This window comes from Mus caroli, chromosome 18 (genome assembly GCF_900094665.2).
Source record: "Mus caroli chromosome 18, CAROLI_EIJ_v1.1, whole genome shotgun sequence".
In the NCBI taxonomy this organism is placed as follows: Eukaryota; Metazoa; Chordata; class Mammalia; order Rodentia; family Muridae; genus Mus; species Mus caroli.
The window spans coordinates 8499927-8526511 of NC_034587.1; the positions used below are offsets into that span (position 1 = coordinate 8499927).

The 26585-nt window shown below is 47.6% G+C and overlaps 1 protein-coding gene across 2 annotated transcripts in view; it reads left to right on the forward strand.

The window, feature by feature from the left end:
• The window catches only part of Cables1 (Cdk5 and Abl enzyme substrate 1), a 110830-nt gene that overhangs the window by 61567 nt on the left and 22678 nt on the right, over positions 1 to 26585 (forward strand). Inside the window, exon 4 of one of the 2 annotated variants that reach the window (XM_021150771.2) lies at positions 10463 to 10540. The exons of the other annotated variant lie outside the window; for it this stretch is intronic. Within the exon in view, the coding sequence (XP_021006430.1) occupies positions 10463 to 10540 (78 nt within the window). The remainder of the gene's footprint in view (positions 1 to 10462; positions 10541 to 26585) is intronic. 2 annotated transcript variants of the gene reach the window in all.

A 26585-nucleotide genomic window follows, 5' to 3' on the forward strand; every position in this document is an offset into this window, starting at 1 on the left:
AAAAAAAAAAAAAGAGGCCAGAATGTGGACTTAAGCATAGTGTGGCTAAGTTAACGTGCCCTGGTGGAAAGCTAACCGTGAGACATCCATGGCTTTTGTACCCAATTATAGTCACATGGTTAGTGTCAGAAGTGTCATGTCCTACTTAGGATGGTAGGATTGCAACAGCGTGGCCCCTTAGTGGTTGGCTACCTGGAAGAAGCCGCCACATGTGCTGGGATTCCAGCTGCACTTGTAGCATTCTGCTTGTTTTCTTTTTCATGGTCCTTAGTCTGTTCTGGACTTTGTTTTGATCACCTTGTTCTTATGTGTTTACTTAAACTTGTTTTTCTCAATCCTTGATCATTCACTAATCATTTTTTAAAGATGGGAGTAAGAGTGCTTGTATGATAAACATGAGAGCCTGGGTCAATCCCCGGAACCCATGTAAAATTCATGTATGGTTATTCCTAGCTACACTCCCAACGCTGTGGGGGAGAGACCTCAGTGACTGGCGCCTACTCAAACAGAGGGTCTCTGGTACAGTGAGATACCCTTTATCCCTCAAGGGAATAAAGCCAAGAGTGCTAATGACATTTGACATCCTGTGTTCTTGGCATATACATTCTATGCTCACATGCATGCACACACACACACAGAATGGGGGCTCAGTGGAGATCTTTCCCACTCTTTCCCGTGACATGCTATCTTACAGTGTAGAGCTTTCCACTCCCGCCACTCCCTTCAGTAGATGAAATACGTTTTACAGCCAGGTGATGGCATTGAAATTCCACCTCCCTTTTCTAGCTAGCAGCTTATTGACTACATGCGTGCAGTGGTGAATGTATACAGGCCCTTCAGTGAGTCCTGCGGGCACCTGTTCTGTGTGGGTCTTAGAGAACGCATCCATGAACAAAACAATGGTCCTGCTTCCAAGAGTCAGAGACTGAGAGAGACAGATGATGAATGAGTTGGTTCATGCAGGAGATACAGGATAGAAAAGCTGAAGGCACAAACTGGTGAGCAGGAGAACATGGAGTGATGCCGAGGGCCTGCGGAAGTCCTGCAGTGGAGGTGTGCAGGCTGTAAGGGAACCAGCCCTGTGACACTCTGGGAGGATGGGAGGATGGAGGGCCGAACATCCAGGGTGTATTTGAGGAACTGCAGGAAAGACATTGAGTCAGGGCAGAGTGAAAAAGGAGACAGGAAGAGGGACTGAACCCTGAGCAACTGGGGGTACAGCACAGACACTCAGGCCAACCGCAAATGAAGGACAAAGCATTGTGGGACACTTAGGCTAACTTTTGTAGTAAACTACAGAATGGATACATATGGTCTCTTTAGAATTCACTTTGATGCAAAGTTAAAAAAATGACTCAAGGTTGTAAAAAGCCATGCACAAACATGGTGGCAGACCTTTGTGGAGAAAGAGAGGTGGCCAGCTGCCCTGTGCTATGCGACCTGAACACCCTGGGGTGGGTTGGTTGCCAAGAGGAGCCTCCAATCATCGCTAGTTCCAGTCTTCACCAAGAGTGTGCTGTGCACAAGGGGAGAAAGCTGAACCTAAGTCTGTCATCAGGCATAGATACATTGGGGATAATGTGCTCACAGAGCCTCTGAGGAGCAAGGCTACCTGGGGCCTCCCTGAGAGCTCATTGCTGGGCAGGTGGACCTGAACCATCAGTGACAGGCTCCCCATGCTGAGCATGAAAATTGAAGGCAGCCAGTGGCTGACCAGACACTTGTCACCGGCAGTTCTGTTAGGAAAGCTGAGCTCTTCCCTCTTGGTACTTTGGAGCACTGAGCTGGCTGGCTGTGAATGCCTACCTGGTACCTGGGAGAGCTGCTGCCTGAAAATGTCACCTCCCAGACTCATTTCCTGGTGAACATGTGAGGAGCTGCTGCCTCCTGTGGGAGGAGCTGCCAAAGCCATGTAAAGGCCTCTGGATGGTAGGGGTAAGGAATGAAGCTGTTGTCTTCTGTCTAGCGTGTGAACTCCAAGAAGAAAAAAAAAAAAGACAGGATTTCAGCTCCTTTTGTCAGCTTTTTTTTTATTTTCTTTGATTTAAATTTTATTGCATTATGATGAGAAAAGATACATAATTTCTAATTTATCTGGATTTGTTAACATTTAAAAACATATTTTGAGTAAATAGACTTACATCACATTCTTCTTTCCCTTTTGTACCCCAACTCCTCCCGAAGAGCCCTCCCCCCCTTCAAAACCTGTGATACCTTTTGGGTTTTTTGTTGTTGTTGTTGTTGTTGTTGTTGTTTTTGTCAGCTTCTTAAAGTAAGCTGACAGGAAGACCGGAGCTGAAATGATGCTATGACTTCTTTTTTTTTTTTTTTTTTTTTTTTTTCTCGAGACAGGGTTTCTCTGTATAGCCCTGGCTGTCCTGGAACTCACTTTGTAGACCAGGCTGGCCNCGAACTCAGAAATCCGCCTGCCTCTGCCTCCCGAGTGCTGGGATTAAAGGCATGTACCACCACGCCCAGTTCTGTGACTTCTTTTGGACCAGAAATATTTAGAGGGAAAGGGGCAGCAGGGTCAGAAGGACATGAAGACCTGGCTTGTGACCTCTTCACCCGTAATCCCTCAGACTAATACAGTTTGAGTTAGAGGAAATGGCACATTTCAGAAACTACACTCGATCGATCAAACCACCTCAAAGCAGACAGGTGCTGTCACCCTTCTTTGTGGAACAAGAGCACGTGCAGGTTTATTCACTTAGCTCTTCTCAGAGTTCAGTGTTCATGACTAGACAGGGTCTCACTGTGACACGGGGCCTGTGCGTGCTGTCTTCAGTGAAGTCCAGGGAGACAGTGAGTGAGCTCCACAGGACACCCCAGAAGCCCCCCTGCACTACCCTGGCTCCCTGGGTGCTGTTTTCCTGCGTCCACCTCCAGTGCTAATGAGGGAGGAAAGACCCTTGCTGACAGGCTGTGGCCAGAATGCAGATGGCTACGGGATCAACCCCCACATGCACTAGGCTTACAATGATTTAAAAAAACAAAAACAAACCCCAAGAGTTGTATTCTTTTATTTATTTTTTGTTTAGCACGTAGGTCCTCTGTGGTGAGGACAGGATGCCTGCAGTCCCATTGCTTAAGGCAGGCAGATCATCAAGCCCCATGTCCCCAGCTTGTCTTTAAAACTTCCTCAACACACAAACCCCTTCAGAAGCCCGACACAGAGATGCACGCCTACTTGCCAGGGTAAGGGAGGAGGAGGAGGATCGTTGGAGACAGCTTGGGCAACATGGCAGGACCCTGTCCCCAATGAACACAACCAGGCTATTAAAAAAAGCACAGAAGCCACACTAGCCTTCCCTCTGTGTGTGTGTGTGTGTGTGTGTGTGTGTGTGTGTGTGTGTATGAATGTGTGTGAGTGTGTATGAATGTGTGTGAGTATATAAGTGCACATGTGGGTGAATAAGTGTGACTTGTGTGAATGTGTGTGTTAGTGTGACTGTGTATGGATGAGTGTGTGAGTGTGACTATATGTGAGTATGAGTATGTGACTGAGTATATGTGAGCGAGTGTGACTGTGTATGAGTGTGTATGAGTATTACTGTGTGACTGTGTGTGAGTGTGACTGTATGTGAGTGTATGTGTGACTATGTATGAGAATGTATGAGTGTGACTGTGTGTGTGTATGTATGAGTGTGAGTGAGTGTGTGAGTGACTGTGTATGTGAGCATGAGTGTGTGACTGTGACTATATGTGAGTGAGTGTGACTGTGTATGAGTGTGTATGAGTGTGACTTGTGTGACTGTGTGTGAGTGTATGTGTGACTATGTATGAGAATGTATGAGTGTGACTGTGTGTGAGTGTGACTGTGTATGTGAATGAGTATGAGTGTGTAAGTGAGTGAGTGTGCTGCCGTTCTATCTGTCTTTGGCCTGCAGGTCCTTCCTGGTTGTTCTTCTCAGCTAGAAATGTATAGGAAGTAAGAAAAGTGAGAGGAAAGGGTTAGAGCTGGGAATCGGTTCCCTCTGAACCAGATCTTCCCGGAGGGGATCCCATTTGTTGTTTGCATAGCTCTGCTCTGTGCCCTTCCACTAGGAGAGTCAGTTTGTGCAGCCCAGGCTGACTCCAAACTCAGACTCTCCCGCTTCACCCTAGTGCCAGGATCCTAGGTGAGGGGATAGTCATTCTCTGCTTGGTGTCTGGATGGCCGGGAGCTGGGGGAGGCTTGACCTTACTACGGCCAGTGGAATCGCTTTGGAGGAAAAAATATACTTACTTCTGGCCAGCAGCTTCAGGTCAGAGCCACACTCACTGAGGCTCCAGTGCTGTCCTGGAAGCTCTGCAGGCTTCCTAGGAAACTTCCTAACTTCTAGGCCTAACTTCTCCAATCTGCGCTTGTGGGCCCCCTGTTCATATGCTAACATCCTAAGCCCCATACCTCAGGATGTGAGCTCCTTTGGAAATGGAGTCATCACCTGTGTAATTGGGTAAACTGAGGTCATATGGATTAGAACTCAAAATGATCCTCCTCCTCAGCCTACAAAATGCTGAGACTACAGTTTATTTTTGTAGTCCTTACTGGGCAAGTATAACCAGAAACCATGCATACAGGGGGTGGAAACAGACTTGGGCATCCAAAACTGAGTGTGGGTGGGGGCAGCCTTCCAGCCAACTGTGCAGTAAGTGAAATGCTGCAGCGGTGAGTCAGGTAGTGGAGGGCAGGGGGCAGCATTGGTTGATCCTAATCTCTCTCTCTTTTTTTTTAGCTCTTTGTCTTCTTTACCCCCACTCAGGCCACTCCCTCCACTAGCCAGACCTTTCCATTGTAAACTGATCGTGCCTACCCTTACCCTTAGGCCACTACCTTCAGTCTAGTGTGGATGTGCCTCCCAATGCTTGCCTGTCACAGAATGCTGCCTGTGTAAACTTTGCAGAGATAGGGCTCTTGCCTGTATCAGATCCCTAATGCTTAGTGAAGTGTCTGGCATTGAAGGTGTGCATCTATGAAGGGGAAAACAGAGGATTGTGTAGCTTGTTTTTCAGAAATCTCCTGCCCCCCTAATTAGATGGGGGGGCCCTAATTAAAAGGCAAGATAAGTTTCAGCTTCCTAGCATGTAATAAGAGCCTGGTCTGTGGCAGGAGTTATTAGGAGTGTGGGGTGTGGCAGTCTGGAACCAGTGGGCTACTTAGCACAGGTCTTCAGAGAGCCAGTCTACTCAAACTGAACCAGCTGGCTTTCAGCCCTTGGGTTCCTGAAGTCCTTGTAGCTCAACATTACAAGTCTTTCATCTAGATTCATTATTCTTGCCTGCTAGAATCCTGTGCCCCTCTATAGCCTGACCCAGGTACCAAAAGCTTCCACCAGGCTAGCTCTGCCTGCTACAGCTGGGTTCCAGCACCCTTTTCTTGGGGCTTCTCTTCCTGCCAGTTCCCCACACAGAGACAGTCTCTATCCCATTTCTGGGTGGAAGGGAACATCCTTTGTGAAGAATGTTCTTGGAAGCCCCACAAATTTCTGCTTTGCCATTGTACTCCGATGCAGCCCATCCAACCAGAGGGGACTGGAATATTCTGAAGGAGGGACTCTCCTCCCAGTGGCTGGCGAGTGTGTAAATAGTGAGTGTGTAAATAGGGCATACAAGAACATTTTCTTTTTGTTGTTGGCAGTTTTCATTCAACACTCATTATGTAATCACCAGCTTCAGGCTTAAGAGAAAGCAGTCAAGTCTTTCTTCTCCCTGCTTTTAATTGAGCTTTGTAAGAAGAGGAAGGAGCCAGCGTGGGAAAGATGGTGTAAGCAGGACAGGGAAGAGTGGGGGTTCCAGATACTGTGCTGGTCTTTTGACCCCTGATGTCACTCTTCAAGGCTTTGTGTCTCGTTTGGGTACAGCAAGTGTAGTGTGCACGCACAGCAAGAATACAACCAAACTCTGGCTATATTCGTTTTCTGGGCTGCCTTGCAAAGCGCCCAGAGCTGGGTGGTGAAAACAACACAGAAGGTGTCTGTTATCTCTGGAGTCTTGGCTTGCGGAACCAGGTTCTCCCTGAAGGCTCTAGGGAGAACTCTCCCTTCCCTCCTTCACCATCAGCGGCTGGCAGCAGCCTCAGCCATCTTGGCCCTTAGCAGCAGCATGTCTCTTCCTCTGTGGGTATCTAGGTGTCTACAGGTCAGTCTTTCCTTGTAAAGACATCACATCCTGGACTCAACCCACTGTAATGTAAGTCCCTGCTGCCTGCCACCCAAGGCTGTCTCCACGGTGATGGCGGCTGGGATTTGCCCAGGGTACCACCATCCTCAGCGTTTTCTCTCGCTTCTCAGGTGTGGAAAAGTGAGTTTGGAACATATTTCTGCACATGCCCAGTTCTCGCTATGGACCCTGGACTGTGCTTGGACGTCCCTGAACTGCCCCATTGTTACACGTGTATTATTTGTTTCTTTTACTCCATTAAGCTGCTTGATCATTTTTAATATCTTTGTGGGATATTTCTGCTATTATGGAATAAGGATGACATTTCTCAAGACCCAACAGACTCCTCAGGGGCAGGAAATGGAACAAGAAGATAGGGTTTTGGCGTCAACAGAGCACGTGAAGATCCTGGGTGGTGTTATACAAGGCCACCATCGCTGGACTGAGGGTGTGAAAGCAGATTCTGTGAAAAAGTGTGTCTATGAAAAGTGGCAAGATTCCCTGAGTGGCTGTGCTTTCCTGAGAGCAAAGAAACGATCTTCTGTGGACAAGAAACTCAGGCCTGTTGAGCTGCTGGGCAAGCTCGGAGCTGCCTGAAGGTTTCAGAAAATGTTGTCTGACCAGAGGCAGCATGGCCCCAGCCCTAGGGAGCTTTTCTTTAACTATTTCATGTTTTCCTCTGGCAGATGTTTGCATGAAAATGCAACCTTTGGTTCCTCACAGGCCCCTCTCCCTGGGGTTAATGCCACTTTTGATGTCCTCATCTTTTATGGAAAGCTTTCTGGCCATCTCAGCTTCAATGAAGTGTTAAATGTCACCAGTGGGGAAGATTGTGTGAGCTTTCGGCATGGCTGTGCTAAGAAGGTAGCATTTGCCTTTGGAGGCAAGGCCGTGCATGGGGGTGGTCAGTTTCGACAGCCGTTGGAAACAGTACGTGGTTGTCTTGTGCAGTTCATGGCTGCCAGTGCCAGATTTAATTTTCTCAGGAAGAGCAGATGCCCTTGAAGGAAGCAAATTGGATTTTCGTCTGAGGCATCTCCATTGTGATAGATGGCTCCTTAGAGCACAGCAAAGCTGTAAATTCCCATGGGTCCCTCTGGTTCTAAACAGGACCAACCTGACAGTTGCCTGTGTAGGAAGAAGTCTTGTTCTTCACTTGTTGCTGCTTGCTTCTTCTGGCTAAGGTCTGTAGTCCTTGCTGTAAGCCAGATGGACTCCAGGAAATATGGAAGACTTGTTCCCAGTAGTTCCAGTGGCAACCTTGGTGATGTTGTCATGACTCCACCATGTGGGACTCTGCCACGGCTTCCTTCTCTGGTCCTATCAAGATCAGAATCCATGGGAAGGCTGAGCCCAGAAATGGCAGGAAAGAACTCAAAGATGCAGGACTCCTACTTCCGTCCCTCCCTCCCTCTCTCCCCTCAAGACTGGCCAAGGAGAAAACCACCCTAGTGGGGCTGCTGGGAAACAGTCCATGTTCCTGGTTGCTAAACTTGGCTCACGTAATATAGTAATACAAGTTTCTGGATGGGACCCATGGCGTCAACATGGCCTGGTCCTAATAGTAAGGACCACCCAAGTGCACCCACAGTCTGTAGAACAATCTGGCCCATTTACTAACAGGCGCCTTTGTGGTTGAAAGGCTGGAGGACACTTGGATTGCACTTGGCATTGGCAGTCTCTCATTTTCTTGCTCTATTAAAGATGTCCAAACACATTTGGTGTGTGGGAAAGAGAGACTGAGTAATGAGACAGATGAAGAAGCAACAGTCAGGTGGTGGGGTTTGGTCAACACTCTCCTCCATATTTCAGGGACATTGATGATGAATGGCTCAGGGTATGACAAGAGTAACCAGGAGGGTAGCAGGGTCAGTGGGGACAGGGAGGACCCCCCCATCCATCCGGAACGATCCAGACTGAGCAGAGCAGACTGTGGAGCCTCTGTGGCTCCAGCAGCTCTGATGATGGTGGGAGTTGTGATCCTTCAGGCCAGACTAGAAAGCTACTATGGAATGCAGGCTATTTGGTATCCAGGAAGCCCATGAATAAGCACCTGCAGGCAGATCTTTCTAGTAAGTTAGATGAATTTGCAGCAAGAAAGAGGTCAGGTCAAATGTGTGGGCTTCCACACTTACTGATGAGTCACCTTCTACAAGTCCTTCATAGCTCATACCTTACTGCTGCAGCATTTATAACCTAGCACATAATCAAGTCTTTCAGCCATTATGTGTCTGTGTAAGTAAATACACACACACATATTCATATTCTCTCTCTCTCTCTCTCTCTCTCTCTCTCTCTCTCTCTCTCTCTCTCTCCCACACACACACACACACACACACACACCATGTTGGAAGCCTTGTCTCTGGGCAGGTAGGATACTGATGTATCTGACTCAGGCCTTTCAGGTCCTGAAGGCTCACTCAGGATGGGACACTGAGGTCTGATGGCTGATGCTCTCTGTGTGTTACATCATTTAGGTCATGTGTTTGCTCCTTTATCTGTCCCCAGCATTGCCCTTTTGCTTCTTAGCAGCACTGAGGTCTGGAACGGTTGTGAACGCAAGTAGTCTGTTGCTAAGACAGCTCCACCCAAGAAGCTAATCTACACTGAAAATCATTCTTATTTAATGTGTTATGTCTGCCGGGCAGCAGCCCAGGGGTTCTTCTAAAATGAACTCATTTTCCCTTCCAGCTTCCCAATAAGATCATCATTAATTTTACTTCATTCATTCATTCGTTCATTAATTCTCTCACTTCTTATTTTGTTTCTTCAAACAGATGCCATGTAGCCCAGACTGGTCTCAGACTTGTTGCATAGCCAAGGCTAGGCTTGAATGCCTGATCCTCCTGCCTCTTCCTCCAAGTACTGAGGAAACAGCTGTGTGCTTCTATGCCCAACTCAGCACCATTTTTAGATGGGGAAATGGAGGCTCAGAAGAGTGAGATAAGGAGAGAAAGCTGATATGGGACGCTGGGAATCACTTGGTCCAGTTTGTCCCTGGGAATAGGGACCACTATGGAACCCACAGATAGCGAAACCCTGGGTTTCTGAGTGCTTGGGTCTCAGGGTAGAGGGTGCACATCTGTAGGGGAGCAGCCCAGTAATGACTCCTTAGCCTTGTCCTCTAGAAGAGGAGACTCGTGACCAAGAGCCTGGTCCCACCAGTTCACTCCCACTTACCTGGAAGGGTGGCTCCCAAGTTAGGTTTTAAAGACTCAATGAGAGTTTGCCAAGTGTTCCTGAGCAGGCCGTCACAGGCTGAAGACACCGGATAAAGTAGCTTTTTTCAATCGGTGGAACACTGCAGGTACTTTAGCATGCAGACATGACAAGGCACATGGGAAAATGCTGTGTCACTGATGCTTGAGAGTCAGGGCCTGTAGTGTGGCCTGGCTTGCCATGCCAGCAACCAGACTTCATCCCAGGGCTGTGGGCAACTGAATAGCATAGTTTCAAAACAAGGTTAAGATCCCCAGTGGCCGATGCACTCGGTTGTGGCATTTTCCCGGCCTGTGACACTGTGATGTTGAAGGAAATTTGCAAAGTAAATAAATTGCATATGTGAACTGTGTTGACCTCGTGCCAAGAAGAGGGCTTTTTCATTTCTTCCTCTTCACTCATTTCGTCATTTTTTTCCACCACCAATTCCCTTTGGCAAAAGTTATTCTCAGACGGCAGAATAAGTACTTTGGAGGGGTTTTGTTTTTTGTTTTTAATGTTTTTTTCAAGTGGCTTTGATTGCATAAGAGCATCGTGTAGAACTGTTCCCAGGAGACTCTTTATAGCATGGATGGCTGCTAAGACTGATTATATAATTGTTCCCTAGTCTGTCCTCAGAACCTAGCATGTTACCAGAGTATGAAAGGCTATGGTGATAATGCTCTCAACATCCTTCTGGCTCATGGATCTAGGCACTGCTGCCCCAGCATCATTTACTAAAGGGCAGAAGTCAGTTCTTGATGTGATATTGACCACTTGGCCTGCACTGGCCACCCAAGATTCAGGGTTGTCTGCTCTGGCTTGTATGCACAGCCCACAGCCTAGCCAGCCCCTCTCACGGATGGCTGGTCTCGCACGTGTTAATATTTGGGTGAGAGAAGCAGCACAGTTCTGCTGCATGCACTAAGGCTTGGGTTTTGCAAGAAGAGCAGAATGCCATCTGTCGGAGGAGGAGGAGGCGGGAGTATGCAAATACTGCTGTGAATGCCATGAATGCTTAATTTGCTCTAGAACTTATTTTAAGTTTGTTTTATTTTTTTAATTTGGAGTCTTTGCATTTAGTTAGTTGTTTGTTTTTTTGTTTTTTGTTTTTACTTTGTAGAATAGTCCTTATCAGTGGCAGAAGATCCTTCTGTAGTATATTTTCCGTGCTGCCGTATCGAGACAGTACCCAAGTCGGGTATGTATATGCATGCATGCTTTACCGTTCTCTGGGCGAAAAGCTCAGGCGCCAGTGTGCAGTGTGACTTGCCTTTCTCTGTTCATGAATCTGCCTAGATCTGATGTTATAAATTCAGTGTCTGATTTGGGGGTGTGTGTTCTACTTTCTTTTCAACCAGAAAACTTCCTTGATTGTGTGTATGTATGAGTGTGTGTGTGTGTGTGTGTGTGTGTGTGTGTGTGTGTGTGTGTAAGCTTGCCATCCTCTGCTTTCTAAATGTGCGTCTTGTCATTTGTCCAATACTATAAACCAAGAAAAATAAGGTCCACCATATGCTATTGGGTCTCTCTGACTATTGGAAACAGGTAGGTCAGGTAAGGACCAAATCCTGTGATTGCACTGTATCCCATGTCTTGGCTTCAGTTGGAGACTGACAGGAGAGCTGGAGATGCCACCATAGGGCAAACATGTCACAGCAAAGTGGCAGCAGGTACAAATGTACATAATTGGGGGTGTGCCAGTTTCCTGTCTCTGGATCAACCAACCCCGCCTTTGACTTTGAGCAAGAGGTAATACTAGAGGGCCGAGACTTCACTCTTTCCTTGCCATCTGCAGTCTCTTGGGTTTTCTCTGTTGTATCTAGACTTATCCCTGCTACACTGTCTCCAGCATCTGTCAGCATAGTGCTGCTGTTATCTTGGGTAGGGCACCGTGCATCAGGTGTCAGGTACATCTCTGGCACTGACCCTAGACTCTGTTCCCAAGGACTGAAGCTGCTCTGTAGTCATGGTGACAACAGACACCATAGATCACAGCCCCTGAGGAGGGCGACGTGGCCCAGGTGCTGCTGGTTCATGATGTATCGTCCCTGCTCTGTCCCCACATGCTGTCCTCTGGCTTCCCCTGCTGACCTTTTCTTCCCTGTGCACTGTGGACAGGACATTCATGTCCTGATCCACTCAGCTGGTTCTTTCTCCATGTGAGTTCCACAAGAGCAGCTGCTGGTTAGGTGTGTGCTTTAGAGAACACACCAAGTGTTGGCCCTTGATTTCAGCACCCTTAGAACATCCTTGCAAAGTAGGTGTTCCTTAAAAAAGTACCAGCTGATCTTATAGCTTGGAGGTTTACAGCCCATGTGGTGCAGCCATGGGGCTGACTTGTAGCCCATATAGGGTAGCTATGGGGCTGAAGGGTGTTCCAGAGAAGTTTTCTTTTACCTGTCTAACCTGCCCCGGCCACAACTGTGGCTGTATCAGAAGGGAAAACAGCAAATCCCAGAGCAGCCTCCTCTTCTCCAGCCCTGAGGAGATCTGCATCTGTAGCAAGGGCCCTTTTACAGGCACAGCCTCTTCTGGCCATGGCCTGAAACGATGCTGTGCGGCAGCCTCTTCTCTGGACTCCTTTGCTGACCTTTCTGGTTGATTCATTCTTTCCCCTGCTCCATCCAGTTGTTTGTTGGTTGGTTGATGTTTTTATTTTTGTTTCTGTTTTTTTGCATACTGCTTACCACATAACACTGTACTGGGGGTGCGGGAGGAGAACTTATCCTCCTGAGTTTACTCTATGGAGAAGAAGACACATCAGTTTACATACAAAACTAGTCACCATTTTTAATAGATGCTGAAGGGAACATGCCTCCTTTTGCCCCAGATGTTCTTCCTGTGATGCAGCTCCATCTGTCTTAGGCGTTCAAGGACGGAAGCCTTCAGAGGTCAGATAATATGTCCTTTCTGCTATGTATCCAGGGTGGTCATGGTTGTGCAGGAATGGTGTGGGCTTGTATATCAGCCTCAGAACTCCAAGCTTTCTTTTCTGGGACCCATGTTTCCTTTGTGCTTATATGTGTGGAGCAAGCCTCATGGGCCCGATTCTTCCAGATCATTAGTTGCAAACAGACACAGCAGCAAAGGGGTAGTCCTGTATGGTTCTGGTTCTCACAAGCAGATCATAAAAGCAGGAAGCTCAGCAGTTCCTCTGCATGTACCTGAACCTCCTCTGCAGGTCAAGCATCTCTCAGATAGGTAGCCTTGTCTTCCTGGGTGTTTTCTGTCTTCTCTTGCAGCAAGGCAGCTTCACAACTCCACCTCCCATTCTCTTGGCTCACCCTGCCTCACCTCCTGCTATGGGCCCAAAACTTTGTGCTTGGTGTGTTTTGTTTTGTTTTGTTTTGTTTTTTTAAAGATTTATTTATATGTAAGTACACTGTAGCTGTCTTCAGACACTCGAGAAGAGAGAGTCAGATCTCGTTACGGATGGTTGTGAGCCACCATGTGGTTGCTGGGATTTGAACTCCTGACCTTCGGAAGAGCAGTCGGGTGCTCTTACCCACTGAGCCATCTCACCAGCCCATGCTTGGTGTTTTTACCTGAAGTGAAAACTGATTTTGGTCTCTGTTGAGCAATGGCCACAGAAATCCTTCATAGCCCGCAGTGTGCACAAAGCCTTGATGAGGAACACTCCTTCATCAGGATCATTTGCTGTGGAAACTGTGTGGCCCCACCCCACCTCTCCAGGTTCTTTCCCATCTCTCCTCATCCCCTGTATTTCAAGCCCTACTACTGCAGAGAAGAATCATTCCTGTTCTAGGAATCTAGAGAATACCTACAGGCACTATTCAAGGCAGCAGGCACAACCATAAAAATGTCTTGTTTTCTCATAGAAACTAGACACCAACCTAACCATCAAACAAAACAGTTCATAAACAGTTGAGTCCTAAGTAGTCACCCCACTTAGGGCAAGTGGAGCCCAGAAGGCACTGAGAGAATTCAGACAGATGGGTAGAGGAGAATTCTCCAGGGCAGATGTACTATACTAGATGTCTGAGCCCCTAGAGACATAGAAATGTTTGAGACTCTGTGAACTTTGTATAAGTCAACTTCTATCTTACCTAGTGACCCTGCTACCTGGAGAGACTTCAGTAGGGTTCAAACTGGAATCCTGCTTCTGAGCATGTATTCCACCCTAGTTAGGGAGAATTCTGAAATGAGCTTTGCCAGGCATCCAGATCATGGGATGTCCCCAGCTCTCGCAGGACCACTGCCCAGCTGTCCACCTCCATTCTTTATGGTTTCTACTGGGGATGCTCAGCTCACGTCTCCAAAGCCACTGTGGGCTCCAGGCCTTGTTCCTGTCCTTGTCTGCCCTGATGGGGTATAAGCTATGAATCTGTTGAATAAAGACTTTGCAAGTGAGACATATGGCTCACATTCCCACCAGTCAATAATCAGTGGCTTTAAGAGCTCACACCTGAAAAACTATACTTCACAGAACTTTTTAAACTCAAATTTCAAGACATGGTGAGTTTTGGCAGTTTTCTGGTCTGGAGCGCAGTCCACGTGGGCTTGAGAGCAGTGTGAAATACACTTAAGAGTGAATGCCAACTGCTGGGTTTGCACTCAGCTGATGTTAGAAGAATGGTCTCCAAGGTGACCTGCAGAACTTCCAACAAAGGGGATGACCAAAGTTCAGACTGCCTTGATGTATAGGGAAAGCTTTCTGAGGGAAGGGTCTGTATTCTTAGGATTTTTCAGAGGGTGTAGCTAGGGTTTGTGAGCTAATAGTAGGAGAACTACAAAGTATTGTGCAAGGGCAGTGGAGCAGTTTCCTAGTGCCTTACAGGTGTGTGTGCCTGTTCCTTCCAAGGACTGGGCCAGTTGGTGCTCCTGTTGTCATTTTGCTTGAGGGGGTTGAGACTTGGTGCGACTAAGCAACCTGAGCTGAGGGGAGAGAGGTGGGCCTGCATGTGCCTGTGTTCACTGCCAGGAAAGCTCAATCCAGCCACACTTCCCTTTTCAGCCTCCCCTTTAGGGCTGGACTTGTTGGTTCAAGAATTTATGGTATTTACGGGTGTGGCTGAGGGGTCACTTCCTAGGACTTTGGTGGCCAAGTTGTTGGATGATAGTTTTCAGGAGGCTGTGAGGGTAGCTCATTTACTCTATGGCATTCAATTCTCCAAGAGTAACTCCAGGTAGCTGTGGGCAGAGCCCACCCCCCACATATTCCATACTGAAGGTGACCTCAGAGCCTAACACATGATGGGCAAGTTCTCCATCACAGAGGACACAACTGCAGTCTTGATTATTTATTCATTTTTGTTTTAAGATAAGGCCTTTCTGAATTTCCCAGGCTGGCCTCAAAATCACAATGCTCCCGAGTAATGAGAATGGCAGGTGTGTGCCTCCATGCCTGCCCTGGATGGAATCTTAAATGAAAAATATTCTCCCCGCCTGAGTGGTTTTGTCTTTAGTCTGAGAAGGTCTGTGAAGAGGAAAAGTGACTGTTACTGGTGCTGTGCTGAAGTGCTACCCACTTAAGCGTCTCAGCACCTTCCCCACAGGCCCATGTTGGATGCCTGCCTCCTCCTCTAGTATTGGAAAGGGACTCAGGGACTTGTAAGTATTTGATGCAAGGTCTAGAGCCTGTATTTCTGGGAGACGATGTTTTTAACTGAGCTATCTCTCCAGTCTCCACAAAGATTTCCTAGCCACTCCATAGTTGCCTGCATATACCATTTCAGAAAATTTTTCCATTAGTGTTTTTGATAGCTCCTCTTTTCTGGGCCTTTATGTTAGAAACTCAGGGTCTTGCCAACTACAGGACACCCATGTACCATGCCCTACAGTGGCTCTGTAGCCCAGGACTGTACAGGGTAGCAATAGAAACTCAGTGTCCCTGAGCTGCAAATACCAGAATCCCTTTCATGGTCAGGGTTGTGGGAAGCATCCAAGACCTCACAGACTCTCCAGGAAAAAAAAGCAGCCAAGGCACCAAGAATAGCCCAGTGGGAGGCAGTGCAGCTAGGGACGACACATGCCACACCCCCAGGGGCCTCTCCCATAGAAATGCTACCATTGCCGTCCCGTGGGACCCCCAGGCATGCTAAGAATGCCTAGCTTGCCCAGGTGTGACTCATTTCCACCATAAGGCTTCACAGGTGCACTCAGCCTAGCAGAACCTAGGCCACCTCTGGGAAATGTAGGTTTTGGTCTTTCTGGAGTCACAGCGAAGACGCCACTTATGCTCACACTGAACCTGGGGAGGCCAACAAAGAACTCCAGCCATTGCCTCCCAGAAAGAGTCCCTGAGACAAGGACCTATGAGTCTCCATCCCCGTGCCTGTGTCACCCTTAAAAGCAATTGTTGATCAGACTCCACAGTTCACAGTTAACCCCAGGGAACTGCACGCCCCTGGCCCTGAGCTCAGCAGCAGGTATTCCTGCCTGTTCATCCATCCATCCATCCACAGCCTGAGGTCTGAGGTGCTGTCAGGGAACACTGGCCCCCACCCCGCTCTCTCAGTCCTTCCTGTGACACTGATGCAGGCCTCTCTTCACAGCTCAAATCTGTGGTTTCTCTGTGTGACTGTTTTGGGAGCCCTTGTGCTCTTGTCTTCTTGTCTGGGCCCAGGAACCCCCAAGGACACCCACTTCCCCCAGTGGCCCATTTCATCTACCTAGGCCCCCCTACTCAAAATATGAACCTCACCATGTCACATGAACCTTGGTGGGGGTGGTCATGTTTAAGCCATAATGTTGTTCTTTCTCTCTAAACCCATCGGTCCTTGCTTTACCTTTTGTAGTCCTGAGTCTATATAGACAACGGTTCTTCTGTCTAGCTCCATCTGTCCCCATGGCATCTCAAACACAGCAGATGCCTGTAGGTTCCTTGTGCGGTTTTCCTTGCTTAGAGGATTTTCATCTGAAACACTGTTCTGTCCCTCCTTGACCCAAGCCTAGTTTGAATGAAATCAGCCTCTCCAAACCGCTTCCTTAGGGCCTTCCCCAGCCCCTCTTACCTCTCCACGGCTTGCTAAGACTGTCTGATACTTTTCATGAGAACAGTGGTAATACTTGTAGCATGTGTTTTAACTTATTTTAACTTGTGAGTATAGACCGTGCCTCGGTCTTCAAAGTAGCCCCAGCACTCTGTATGGAACACTCCACTTTCATACAGAGATAAATAGATGGATGACTGACATGTTTTTCAGGGCTTCATTTCTAGGCTCTGTGGAGGAAACAACACTGCCGTCCCAGATGCAGACAGGCAGTGTGCTGTGCTGAGAGCAGATGCGCTGTGGAGCCCTTGACCTGGCACTTGCCCCTTGGCATCTCCAGAGAAATGGAGGAGCTGGACAGATGGCCATCAGAAGGAACCACCAGTGGGCCGTGGGGCTCTGCCCCCTCCAAGTGGCAACAAGAAACTTGCCTTATAAGCCTACAGGGACAGAGGGCCTCAAGCTGCATGCAGCTGTGTCTGGTGAACCCCGGCTGGGCCCGTCCTTTGTGCTTAGGATTCAGAACCCACACAGCCAGGGCATACCACATTCAGCCTCGATGGTATGGCAAGAGACTAGTGCTGTGCATTCAAGCCTGTTGCTAAGGTCACAGGGCTTCGGCTACCTCTTTCCCTAGGCTCCATTGGTGTCCCCTGGCCTTTGGCAGAGTTGGTTGCCTGAACATCTCTGAAGCAGATCAAAAGATAGGTAGTGCACAGCTGAGCCCACTTCCCCTTTGGTTGTACCCTGCTTCTGTTTAAAGCAGGGGCCTTTGGGGTGGGACCTGGCTGAGTTAGAACAGGGCACTTTCCAAGGCCAGTGCTGTGGAGAGTTGGTGTTTCATCCTGGGGTGAGGTGAAGTACCTACCTTGGTCGTCCTGCTAGCACCCATCCCAGCCACCCTCTGGTCCTTCCTGCTCAGCTGTGTAGAGGCCAGCACAGCAGCTGTAAGCACATGCATTAGAAAGGTGTGGGGTGTGCTGACCTGCCTGGGTTGAAGATGGCTGTGACGCTGCATGACTTTTTCCAATTACCCAGGTGTGAGGCTGCAGTTCAGCAGATAGTAACAGATGGGTCACCTCACACAGCAGCCTGTCTGCTTAGTGAACAAAGTACTTCTGAGGACATGGAAGCGCTTCCCAAACTCAGAGCCACTGCTACTTCTCCAAGTGGCCCTGAGGTCACCTGTAAAGGATGTTTGATGTGGTGAGCTCAACAAAGGCTTTGAGAGCTGGGAGGGCCTTAGGGACATCGTGTTAGCTGTCACCTTCTCACCTCAAGAGCTCCTTGCTGTTCTTGCAACACAAGTTTCCTAAAAGAGGTTAGCCCCAAACCGCTCCAGAGAGGATGAGAACAGGAAGCCCACTCCTCCCTTACATTTAACTTAGGCACAGCCCAGTCCTTAGCCATCAGTGGGCACCTGAAGTGAGGCAGGGGCTTGGCCATGGGATGGAGCTGATAGGCAGGTCCTGTTGACCTTAGTCTGTCTACTCATCTTCATCAGTGGCCATCATGTCCACCTCAGGGAACCTCTTAGTGAGACGGCCCAGAGCACTGTGTGATACTAGAGTACATCAGCAGCAGGTCTGGTTTTGTGCAGTCTCAGATAGGATCCACCTGGTTCGCAGTGAGGCCGCCAGCAATGTGATTCAACAAATACCATGGTTTCATCTTCAGATTTTCCTAATTCTTTAATTTTTCCTCTGGATGGAACATGATGTTAAAGCCAGTTTAGGAAATACATAAAAATAAAGTCAAATCAGCAAGCCAAACCTCTTCAACAAAGCCAAGGCTAACATTCTGGTCCTTTTTCTTCTTTCCTTTTTCCCATAGTTCTTCACTCCTATAGAACACAGGGGGTGGGGGGAATGGGGGGCCAGACCCCACCTTCCACAGCCTGGTGGAGCGCAGTAACAGGGCAGGAGAACAGATGTGGCCCATCTCTTCCCCGATGACTAACATCAAACTTCATTGCTGTGAGCACTCTTTCGGAGCCTGTAGCTATACCATTCTCAGAAGAGCTTACACCAGGTTCTCGTCCTTCAGAGAATACTTATCCACATAACTCTTGGCTGTCACACTTCTACGTAGATCTGCAGTCAGGCTTTGAGCCTCTCGGCACAGAAAAAGACAGACTTGCAAGCGACTTCCTGGATTCTTCCTCACTAAGTAAAACAGAGTGTCATGTGCCTCTACCTCTCTTCGCACTCCCCAGCCCTTACTCTGAACCCCTGAGCTTTGGTACCCCAACCATGGAACACCTGGTACAGAGGATTTATGGAGTTAGATAGAGAAATGAAAGAGATGGTGAAAACTAGAATGGCCCAGGAGAAAGGCTTAGCGTCCAGAGAAGGAAAAGGTTAAGGGGGGGGGGGGACCTTTAACTGTGGCTAAGCTCAGTCCCAAGCCAGGAAGCCAAGAGGGAGACTCACACCCTCAGTGCATTGTACAACTGCTTGGCTTCTACTCAGACAAGACAGAGCTCTGGCTCACACAGACGATGAAAGGCTGTAGTGTGGCTGGGCTGCACTTGTAACGCTGCAGCCGATTGCAGGCGGCCAGTCCACTAGTGAGTGAGAGGCAGTAGGCCGCGTGTTAAGGGTTGTTATCCAGCATTGTCTCTATGCCTAAAGGAATTGGCACCTGTGAAATACACAGACACCAGCGTGTGATTATGCCTAGGTGTCTGACCAGAAGAGAATGAGAATGGCCGGGTGGGGGATTTACTGTTTGGAGGTCTTGTAAAGACAAAGGAACTAGACGATTCTGGGAAAAAAAGAAAAAGTTCCTGTGAGCTGTTGAGTGGGCGCAGGTGCAGACCCATTCGTCTGATGCTCCTTAGTTGATAACCACTGGGCTCACTTTCTGCAAACACAGCAGGCTCGGATTGCTCAGTGGAGTGTAAGGTGCCATTGGGGGTGTGTTCCTGAATTGTCAACAGCTTCCACATAGTGTTTGTGTCCTTGGCTTTTGGCATGAGGCAATCAGATGAGGTCATCTGCTTGAGTCCATTTCCTGACCACTGAGCATTTGGAGACACAGAACACTTTCTATTCTTAGAGAACTTCAAGCCTAATGCACCCTGCCTGGTGCCTATCCCCTTCCTCCCCACCCACTCACCCCAGAAACATCTCTCTTTCGTTGTAAAAAAAATTACACACTCATAAACTGTGGTTTGTTTTTTTTTTTCCCCTCACATCAAACATATTCCCACACAGACTGATTCTGGAATGATCTCATGGGTGAATCATGCCATTATCCGGCTGTTTATGAGAGAGCTGCCTTTAGACAAAGATTTTGGTGTAAGCTCCATTAAGACCCCTTCGTTGTCTGCCAGCCGCCCTTCTGGGGATGACTTACCTAGGAAGTGCTGAGTCTGAAGGGCCAAGCTTTCTCAGCTAAAGCCTGCGTTGTTTTCACTGTCTTTCATGCCAGCTGTGGCCTTGTTCATTGACTTTGAACTTTGCTGGTTTAACTCTGTCTCCATGCGAGCTAGAGGAACTGATCCAAGATGTCCACTGCACTTGACAGAGCTATGTGTTAGCTCTGCGACTGGACAAATACTAGAGATAATGAGCTTATGAAAAAGAAAAAGGTTATTTTCATTTATGGTTTTAGAAGTTTCTGTGAGTGGTTTTAGAAGCCCGTGAGTGGGGGATTGTTCATGCCAGCGTGATGACCTAAGTTCAATCCCTGGCATTTGCATGGAGAGCTAGGAGCCATGGTGAACAGGCAATGGATCCTGTGGCCCTCTAGACAGTGAACCCAGCTTATTAGGCAAACTCCAGGCCTATGAAAACAAGATGGGCAGCTCCTGAGGAAGACCACATCGAGTTGTCCTGTGTTTTCTGCACATATGCACGCACCTACACAGACATTTTCAGCCTATGTTCCACTCACCTGTGGTTCTCAAAATCACCTTCTAACCTAAGGCCTCCCACCGGGCCCTGTCCTTAAGGACTCCATTACTTCTCAGTGGTCTACCAGGCTGGGGAGCAAGCCTTTAGCACATAGTCTTTGGGGACAGTCTAGATCCAAACCACAGCAGGCTACAAACAGGGCTTCTTAACTGTGTACTCTGCCCTGGAGTCCCCCCAGTGTGTGATCTCTTAATTAAGACGCATTCACAACTGGCATTTCCTCTCCTAATTCAGTTTTCAGAGATCTGCTTTCTTTCTAAAGGGTCTAGAAATCCTATTAATATTTAGTTAGCTCTTAAATTATTTACACATCTACTCGTTTGAGTCATTGTTGTCCCTTAAAGAGCAAGTGCCGGGTGGTAATCCCTGCCAGGTTCCCTGAGCCTGAGCTGAGGGCACAGCACTGTAGTTAGAGGTCAGGAAACCTAACCAGTACCTAACTGAATCACCAGTACCTAACTGGATCACCAGTACCTAACTGGATTACACACCCATTTTCTCAGCTGCTTCCAGGTGTAAGTATTCAACTGTATATTTTTTAAAAGTATTATTGTTTGGTGTGTGTGCATGATACAGGGGTGCACATAGTGGGAGTCAGAGGATAGCTTTGTGGCGGTGATTCTCTCCTAATTTTTTGAGTGTTCTGGGGATCAATCACACTTAGCTCAGCTGGTTTGCACATCCAGCACCTTTACACACTGGCTCACAGTCATTTTTTTTAAAGCATTTATTTAAATATATATATTGTCTTCCAGGGAAGACTCTGAGTTTTATCTGACAGGGAGTTCTATTTTCCTACCAAGATAATTCTGTACATTAACGATAACCAGATGAGCCCTTTACAGAAGATGGAATCGAGAGTTGGCTGTGCAGTGGCTAACAGGGAGTAGGTAACCTTTGAGGATGTAATAATCTAGCTGACTCAACAGTGGTGAGATGTGATGTGTTTACTTTATACTGTAGCAGCAGAGCCTAAGACAGGGTCCAGAGGCTTTCCTCCTGTGGGCTCACTGGACTCGGGGTCCTGGCACACCCCGAGTGTGAAGGATATTCCATAATGAACCAACCTGCTTTTCTCAGGCTATAACTACTACTTGGCTGTCTTCCTCAAGCACACTTTCATCTCCCTATTGTAATCCCTCTCCTCCCTGGTCCCTCCTGTAGGCCTTTCCTTTCCCCCATTGACTGGTTCAAATGCTGGTCTTTGCATTTGCAAACTGAGAATTATGAGTGCGGAAGACATTCTGGGTTGCCCTGCCAGCCGAAGCTGGGACAACAGGAATAGAACCTGAAGTTGCCCATGGTATTTCCCCAGTGTTTTAGCTCTGGCTTCTTTGAAAGTAGGATGTTCTCCTACCACCTAAGAAACCATGTTTGTCTTTGGGCAAAAGTACTGAATTCTGGAATTCTGGAATACCACAAGTGATAACTACTCTTGCCTTTTTTTTTTTTTTTAAGACAGGGACTCTTATGCAGGCCAGACTGGCCTGGATCTCACAAAGTCCAATCTACCTCTGTCTCCAAGTGCTGGGATTAAAGGCATATGCCACCATGCCTGTGCCTCTTTGATTTTTAAAAATAGGTGGAGTCTAAATAAATTAGTATTTGAACCCTAGATATAGCTCGGATTAAAACAAGATCCTCCAGGCTTTCCAAAGAAATCCCAGCTTGAATCTGATTTCAATGCCTTCATTCACCGATCCCTACTGTCCTCATTACTACAGGTTTAAGCCTGGCACATGAGTCCATCGATATGTTTCATAACTGTTTTATAAGATTTAGAACAATGATCTTAGAAAATGTTGTGATTTTATTCCTTCTCTCCTGAAACTTTTGCTTAATTCACTGGATGTTCTTCCTAAGGATTCTTTTAGGATGTTTCTTGCAAACAACTCCTGGCTCCTTTTCTGCAGGTACCCCCAGCCATTCAGGCTTCAGAGATGGCAGCCAGCCTTGCCAGGACTCTCTTGCTCTTTCTGCACTCACACATAAGGCCAAGGCAGCTATCGGTAATATTAGGGAGCCCATTGTGAAATTACTGCTATTATGTCAGTCAGTATAGCTGCAAAGGGTGATTTCCTGCAGTTGATGATAATATCAGGTTTCAGTGACATCGCCTGGAGCACTTAGAAGGAAAAACCCAACCAGAGAGGACAGTCTGCACCCTTGTGTTTTCAGATCTTGACTCTATTCTACCCAGGAACTCAGGAGAGGGAATGGATACTTGGGCTGAGGAAGTAGCTCAGTTGGAAGGATGCGTGCCACATATGCACAAAGCCATGGGTTTGATCCCCAGTACCATATAAATGGGTCATGGTGGTGCACGCCCATATTCCCAGCACTTGGACGATAGAAACAGAAGGACCAGAAGTTCACGATCAGCTTCTGCTACATAGTGAATTCAAGGCCAGCCTGGGCTACAGGAGATGAGATCTTAAAAGAAGTTCCATGTTCATCAGAAATGTCATAAGTGGGCTTTGTTTTCTGTGATGTGGCTATCTAGCTAGGCACATATGTGTATATTCATGCCCTCTTAACTCAAGAAGAACCAGGTCCAGTTGCAATGAAAACTTGAGAGGATGCTCAGAAACATATATCCCAACCATTTCAAAGTCACCCATGTTCTAAGTAGCTGCCATGTTGGATCCCATGTGCCAGCTACAACTGAGAAGTTTCTTCAGTCCTTTCAATCTGTTATCCCCTGTCTTAATCAGGGTTTCTATTCCCGCACAAACATCATGACCAAGAAGCAAGTTGGGGAGGAAAGGGTTTATTCAGCTTACAATCCCACATTGCTGTTTATCACCAAAGGAAGTCAAGACTGGAACTCAAGCAGGTCAGGAAGCAGGAGCTGATGCAGAAGCCATGGAGGGATGTTTCTTACTGGCTTGCTTTCCCTGGCTTGCTCAGCCTGCTCTATTATAGAACCCAAGTCTGCCAGCCCAGAGATGGTCCCACCCACAAGGGGACCTCCCACCTTGATCACTAATTGAGAAAATACCCCACAGCTGGATCTCATGGAGGCACTTCCCCAACTGAAGCTCCTTTATCTGTGATAACCCCAGCCTGTGTCAAGTTGACACACAAAACCAGCCAGTACATCCCCCATCTTGCCATCCCAACACAAGGCTGTTGTGAAACTCAAGATTTCTCAATACCCTTTCCAGGCTCCAAGACTATATGAAAAAGGCAGCATTTCTCAACCTGTGGGTCACATATCAGATATCCTGCATTTCACCTATTTACATTAAGATTCAAAACTTATGAAGGAGCAACAAAATAATTTTATGGTCAGGGGTCAATACAACATGAGGAGCTATATTAAAAAGTCACCGCATTACGAAGGTTAAGAACCTGGTCTAGGGGACCCTTCAATGCCTAGGACCTGGAGGCCACACTCTAGTCACTGCTCACTGGCATGCCCTGACAGTGCCAATAGCCTTTTACCCCCATGCTCCTGACTCACCCAGGCCGAAAGATCACCCACACCCTGTTCATGTCTAGGCTGTGGATTTTGCTCATAGCTGGGAGCACTTGGTCAAGGAGTATTGATGGATACTCCTTGACCAAGCAGGGGCCTGTGGCTTTCATTTACCCCCACTGAGGGTCACTCTGATGTGCTCATTGGCCCTCCTGCCTCTAGGATGCCTGGCACAGTTTCCTTAGTAAGCAATGGTCTGAAAGGTACTGTTGTCTGAGGCTACAGACAACAAATGGCCATATTTCTTTGGGGGAGAAAATGAGTGAGACCAGAGCCACATTATTAAACACATTGTATGTAACAGTATGGTTTTGTCATGGAAATTACCAATAAATTGAAACACTAAGATTTAGCCCAATATGGTAGCCATTAGCCATTTACATTAAGTGGGTATTTACACTAAGTTGATTAAAATTTCATACAATTAATGTAGGCATGGTGGGATATAATTATACCCTCAACGCTCTAGGAGGCTGAATCAGAAGGGTCATGGGCTATCATAGGCTATATTGTCTCTGTCTCTCTCTGTCACACACACACACACACACTTCATACAACTGGAAAATTAGCTTTCTTAGCCAAATAATATTTCAAGTGCTCTGTTGTCACAAGTGACCAGTGTCCATTGTGTGGGACAATGCAGATGGAGATCACCTCTAGCCTAGGGAGGGAGTTCTGTTGGATGACATTGGTCCATCCTGAACCCTATGTGACCTAAGATGACCTGAAGGTTCATCTTTAGGTTATTACTTACCCAGCTTGGCCTGGCCAAGGCACAGTAAATATTATATTAGAAGATCTAATGACATAACAGGAAGCCAGGGGAAAATGTGACACTAGCAAGTCACACGAATTGGCATAGGTGGGTTCCTGTGGGGAGGCCAGGCCTCTTTCTTATGGACACAAGTGACCCTGGGCACTTGCACAATTCCGTGGGTCCAGGACTCTCTGATTTTCTATGTAGGGATTGTGGCTTAACTCGTGGGAGGAATCCTGTATGGAGCATATTTTTTTGTTATAGCTTCATTTCCCTATGGGAAGCACCAGGAAGGAGTGTTGGAAGAGACATGGCTGGCTTGGTTCTGTCAGCTATGTTGTGCATGTCTAACAGCTGACTGGAGACGGGCTGTCCCGAGGATTCAGTAAGTCTGAGCAGCAGCTGAAAGGGATTTCCTAGGAACTGTGCAGCGCCAAGGGACAGCTGAGCACTCAGGAAATGCTTGAGTTGCTTTACCTGTTAGATATTGTACAACTGGAACACGTGACGAAGCACTCCTCCTCAGACACACTGAGGCTGGCTGTAATGTCCATCATTCCCCAAGGCTTCTTGCCCCCAGAAGATGATCCCTGCCTTTCTACTAATGTCAGTCTTTGGGTTTTCACTAGGTACACATTTGCCCCCCTACACACACACACACACACACACACACACACACACACACACACACAGAGTTAGTGCCATGGTGTACTGGCCAACACCTTTGATTACTGAATCTTTGGAGAACTATTATGGGTAGCTCGTATAACAGTCAGATGGGGGGCGGTGTTATTATTGGGATTGACTAGTTCCAGGGGCCCCAAAGGCCTTTGTAGGCCCTGCTTTCTCTCTCTCTAGCCTGCTGGGTCTTCCTAGGAGCAGGTTTAAAGTTGGCACAGCATCTTTGGAAAGCCACATACATAATCCTGGACAGCCCAGCCCTTGAGGGGACATCATAGAAGGACTTAGATACATACTAGAGTGCCTTGCTTAGAGCATTCTGGCCATTCTAGCATCACTTGGATGGCTTGTGCTTCCCCTTTTCAATTTTGGGTCTTGCTGTATTATGCTTCCAAACATGGGCTGTAAGTTTGACACTGGGAATTACATACATAGGGGATATCTTCAGGAAGTACTGATTTATAGCATTCTTTGGGAGGAGGGAAGAGGGGGAGACCCTACAAGCCGAGAGTTCTGAGAATTGTTCACTTTTGTCCTACGTGACTTTGATGTCATTTTGAGTGCAGTAAATCATGTCCTCTCAAGTAAATGGCTTCAGTAGTGCTGAATGCTGCTGGGAGTAGAAGGTCTGTGTGCTGATTTTGAGGACTGTCCCAAATCAGACTGCATTCACAGGAGCCAGGCCATCTTTGGCATGCCCATAGATGCCCATAGATCAAAGCAGGGCTCAACTCAGCTGGAGAGACTTGCTTCCCCTGTGTTGATAATGGCATTTTTTCCTGCCCCTTCCCCACTTGTCACTCCCCAACCCCTTTCTTTCTCTCTCTTTCCTGCTTGCTTTTGACCTTTCCACATTACTTTCTCTTGCAGAAGTTCTCAGTCTCTAGTTATGGAGTCTCCACCAGGTCCTATGACGAGCATGCTGCCTGTCTACAGTGGTGTTCCTAGCAAGCACTGTGTATTAGAGACAGAAGCTGGAAGGCAGTACCCAAACATGGCCTAGAACCCAGGATGCCCTGTTTTATCCCGCACTCCCTGGACGTAGGAGTCAGACTGTAGTCGATAGTCAGAATGGCACTAGGTGACTCTGGAGGGAACTCTCAGCCTTTGACAGTTATACCTAGATATAGTCACAGGGTACTCATCCTGCTTCTCCAGGGTGGTTCCACGTGTAAGAACATTAAATATAAAAACACTCCCCACAACCTTTGACAAGCCTCAATTTCCTCCTCTGTAAAATGGGCTAATGGTAATTTCTACCTATGGCACTGTTCTAACGAACCAAGAGAATAGTGGCAGAAGGCATTAGAAGCTATGCCAGGTTGTCAAAAATGCTTATTGTGATTCCTGGGGATCCCTTTGATGAGAGAGCCTCACTTTCAAGGTGTCCACTACTGAATCTTTCCATTACCAGCAAGCGCCCGCAGCTCTGAAGACACTGATCCGCTCCA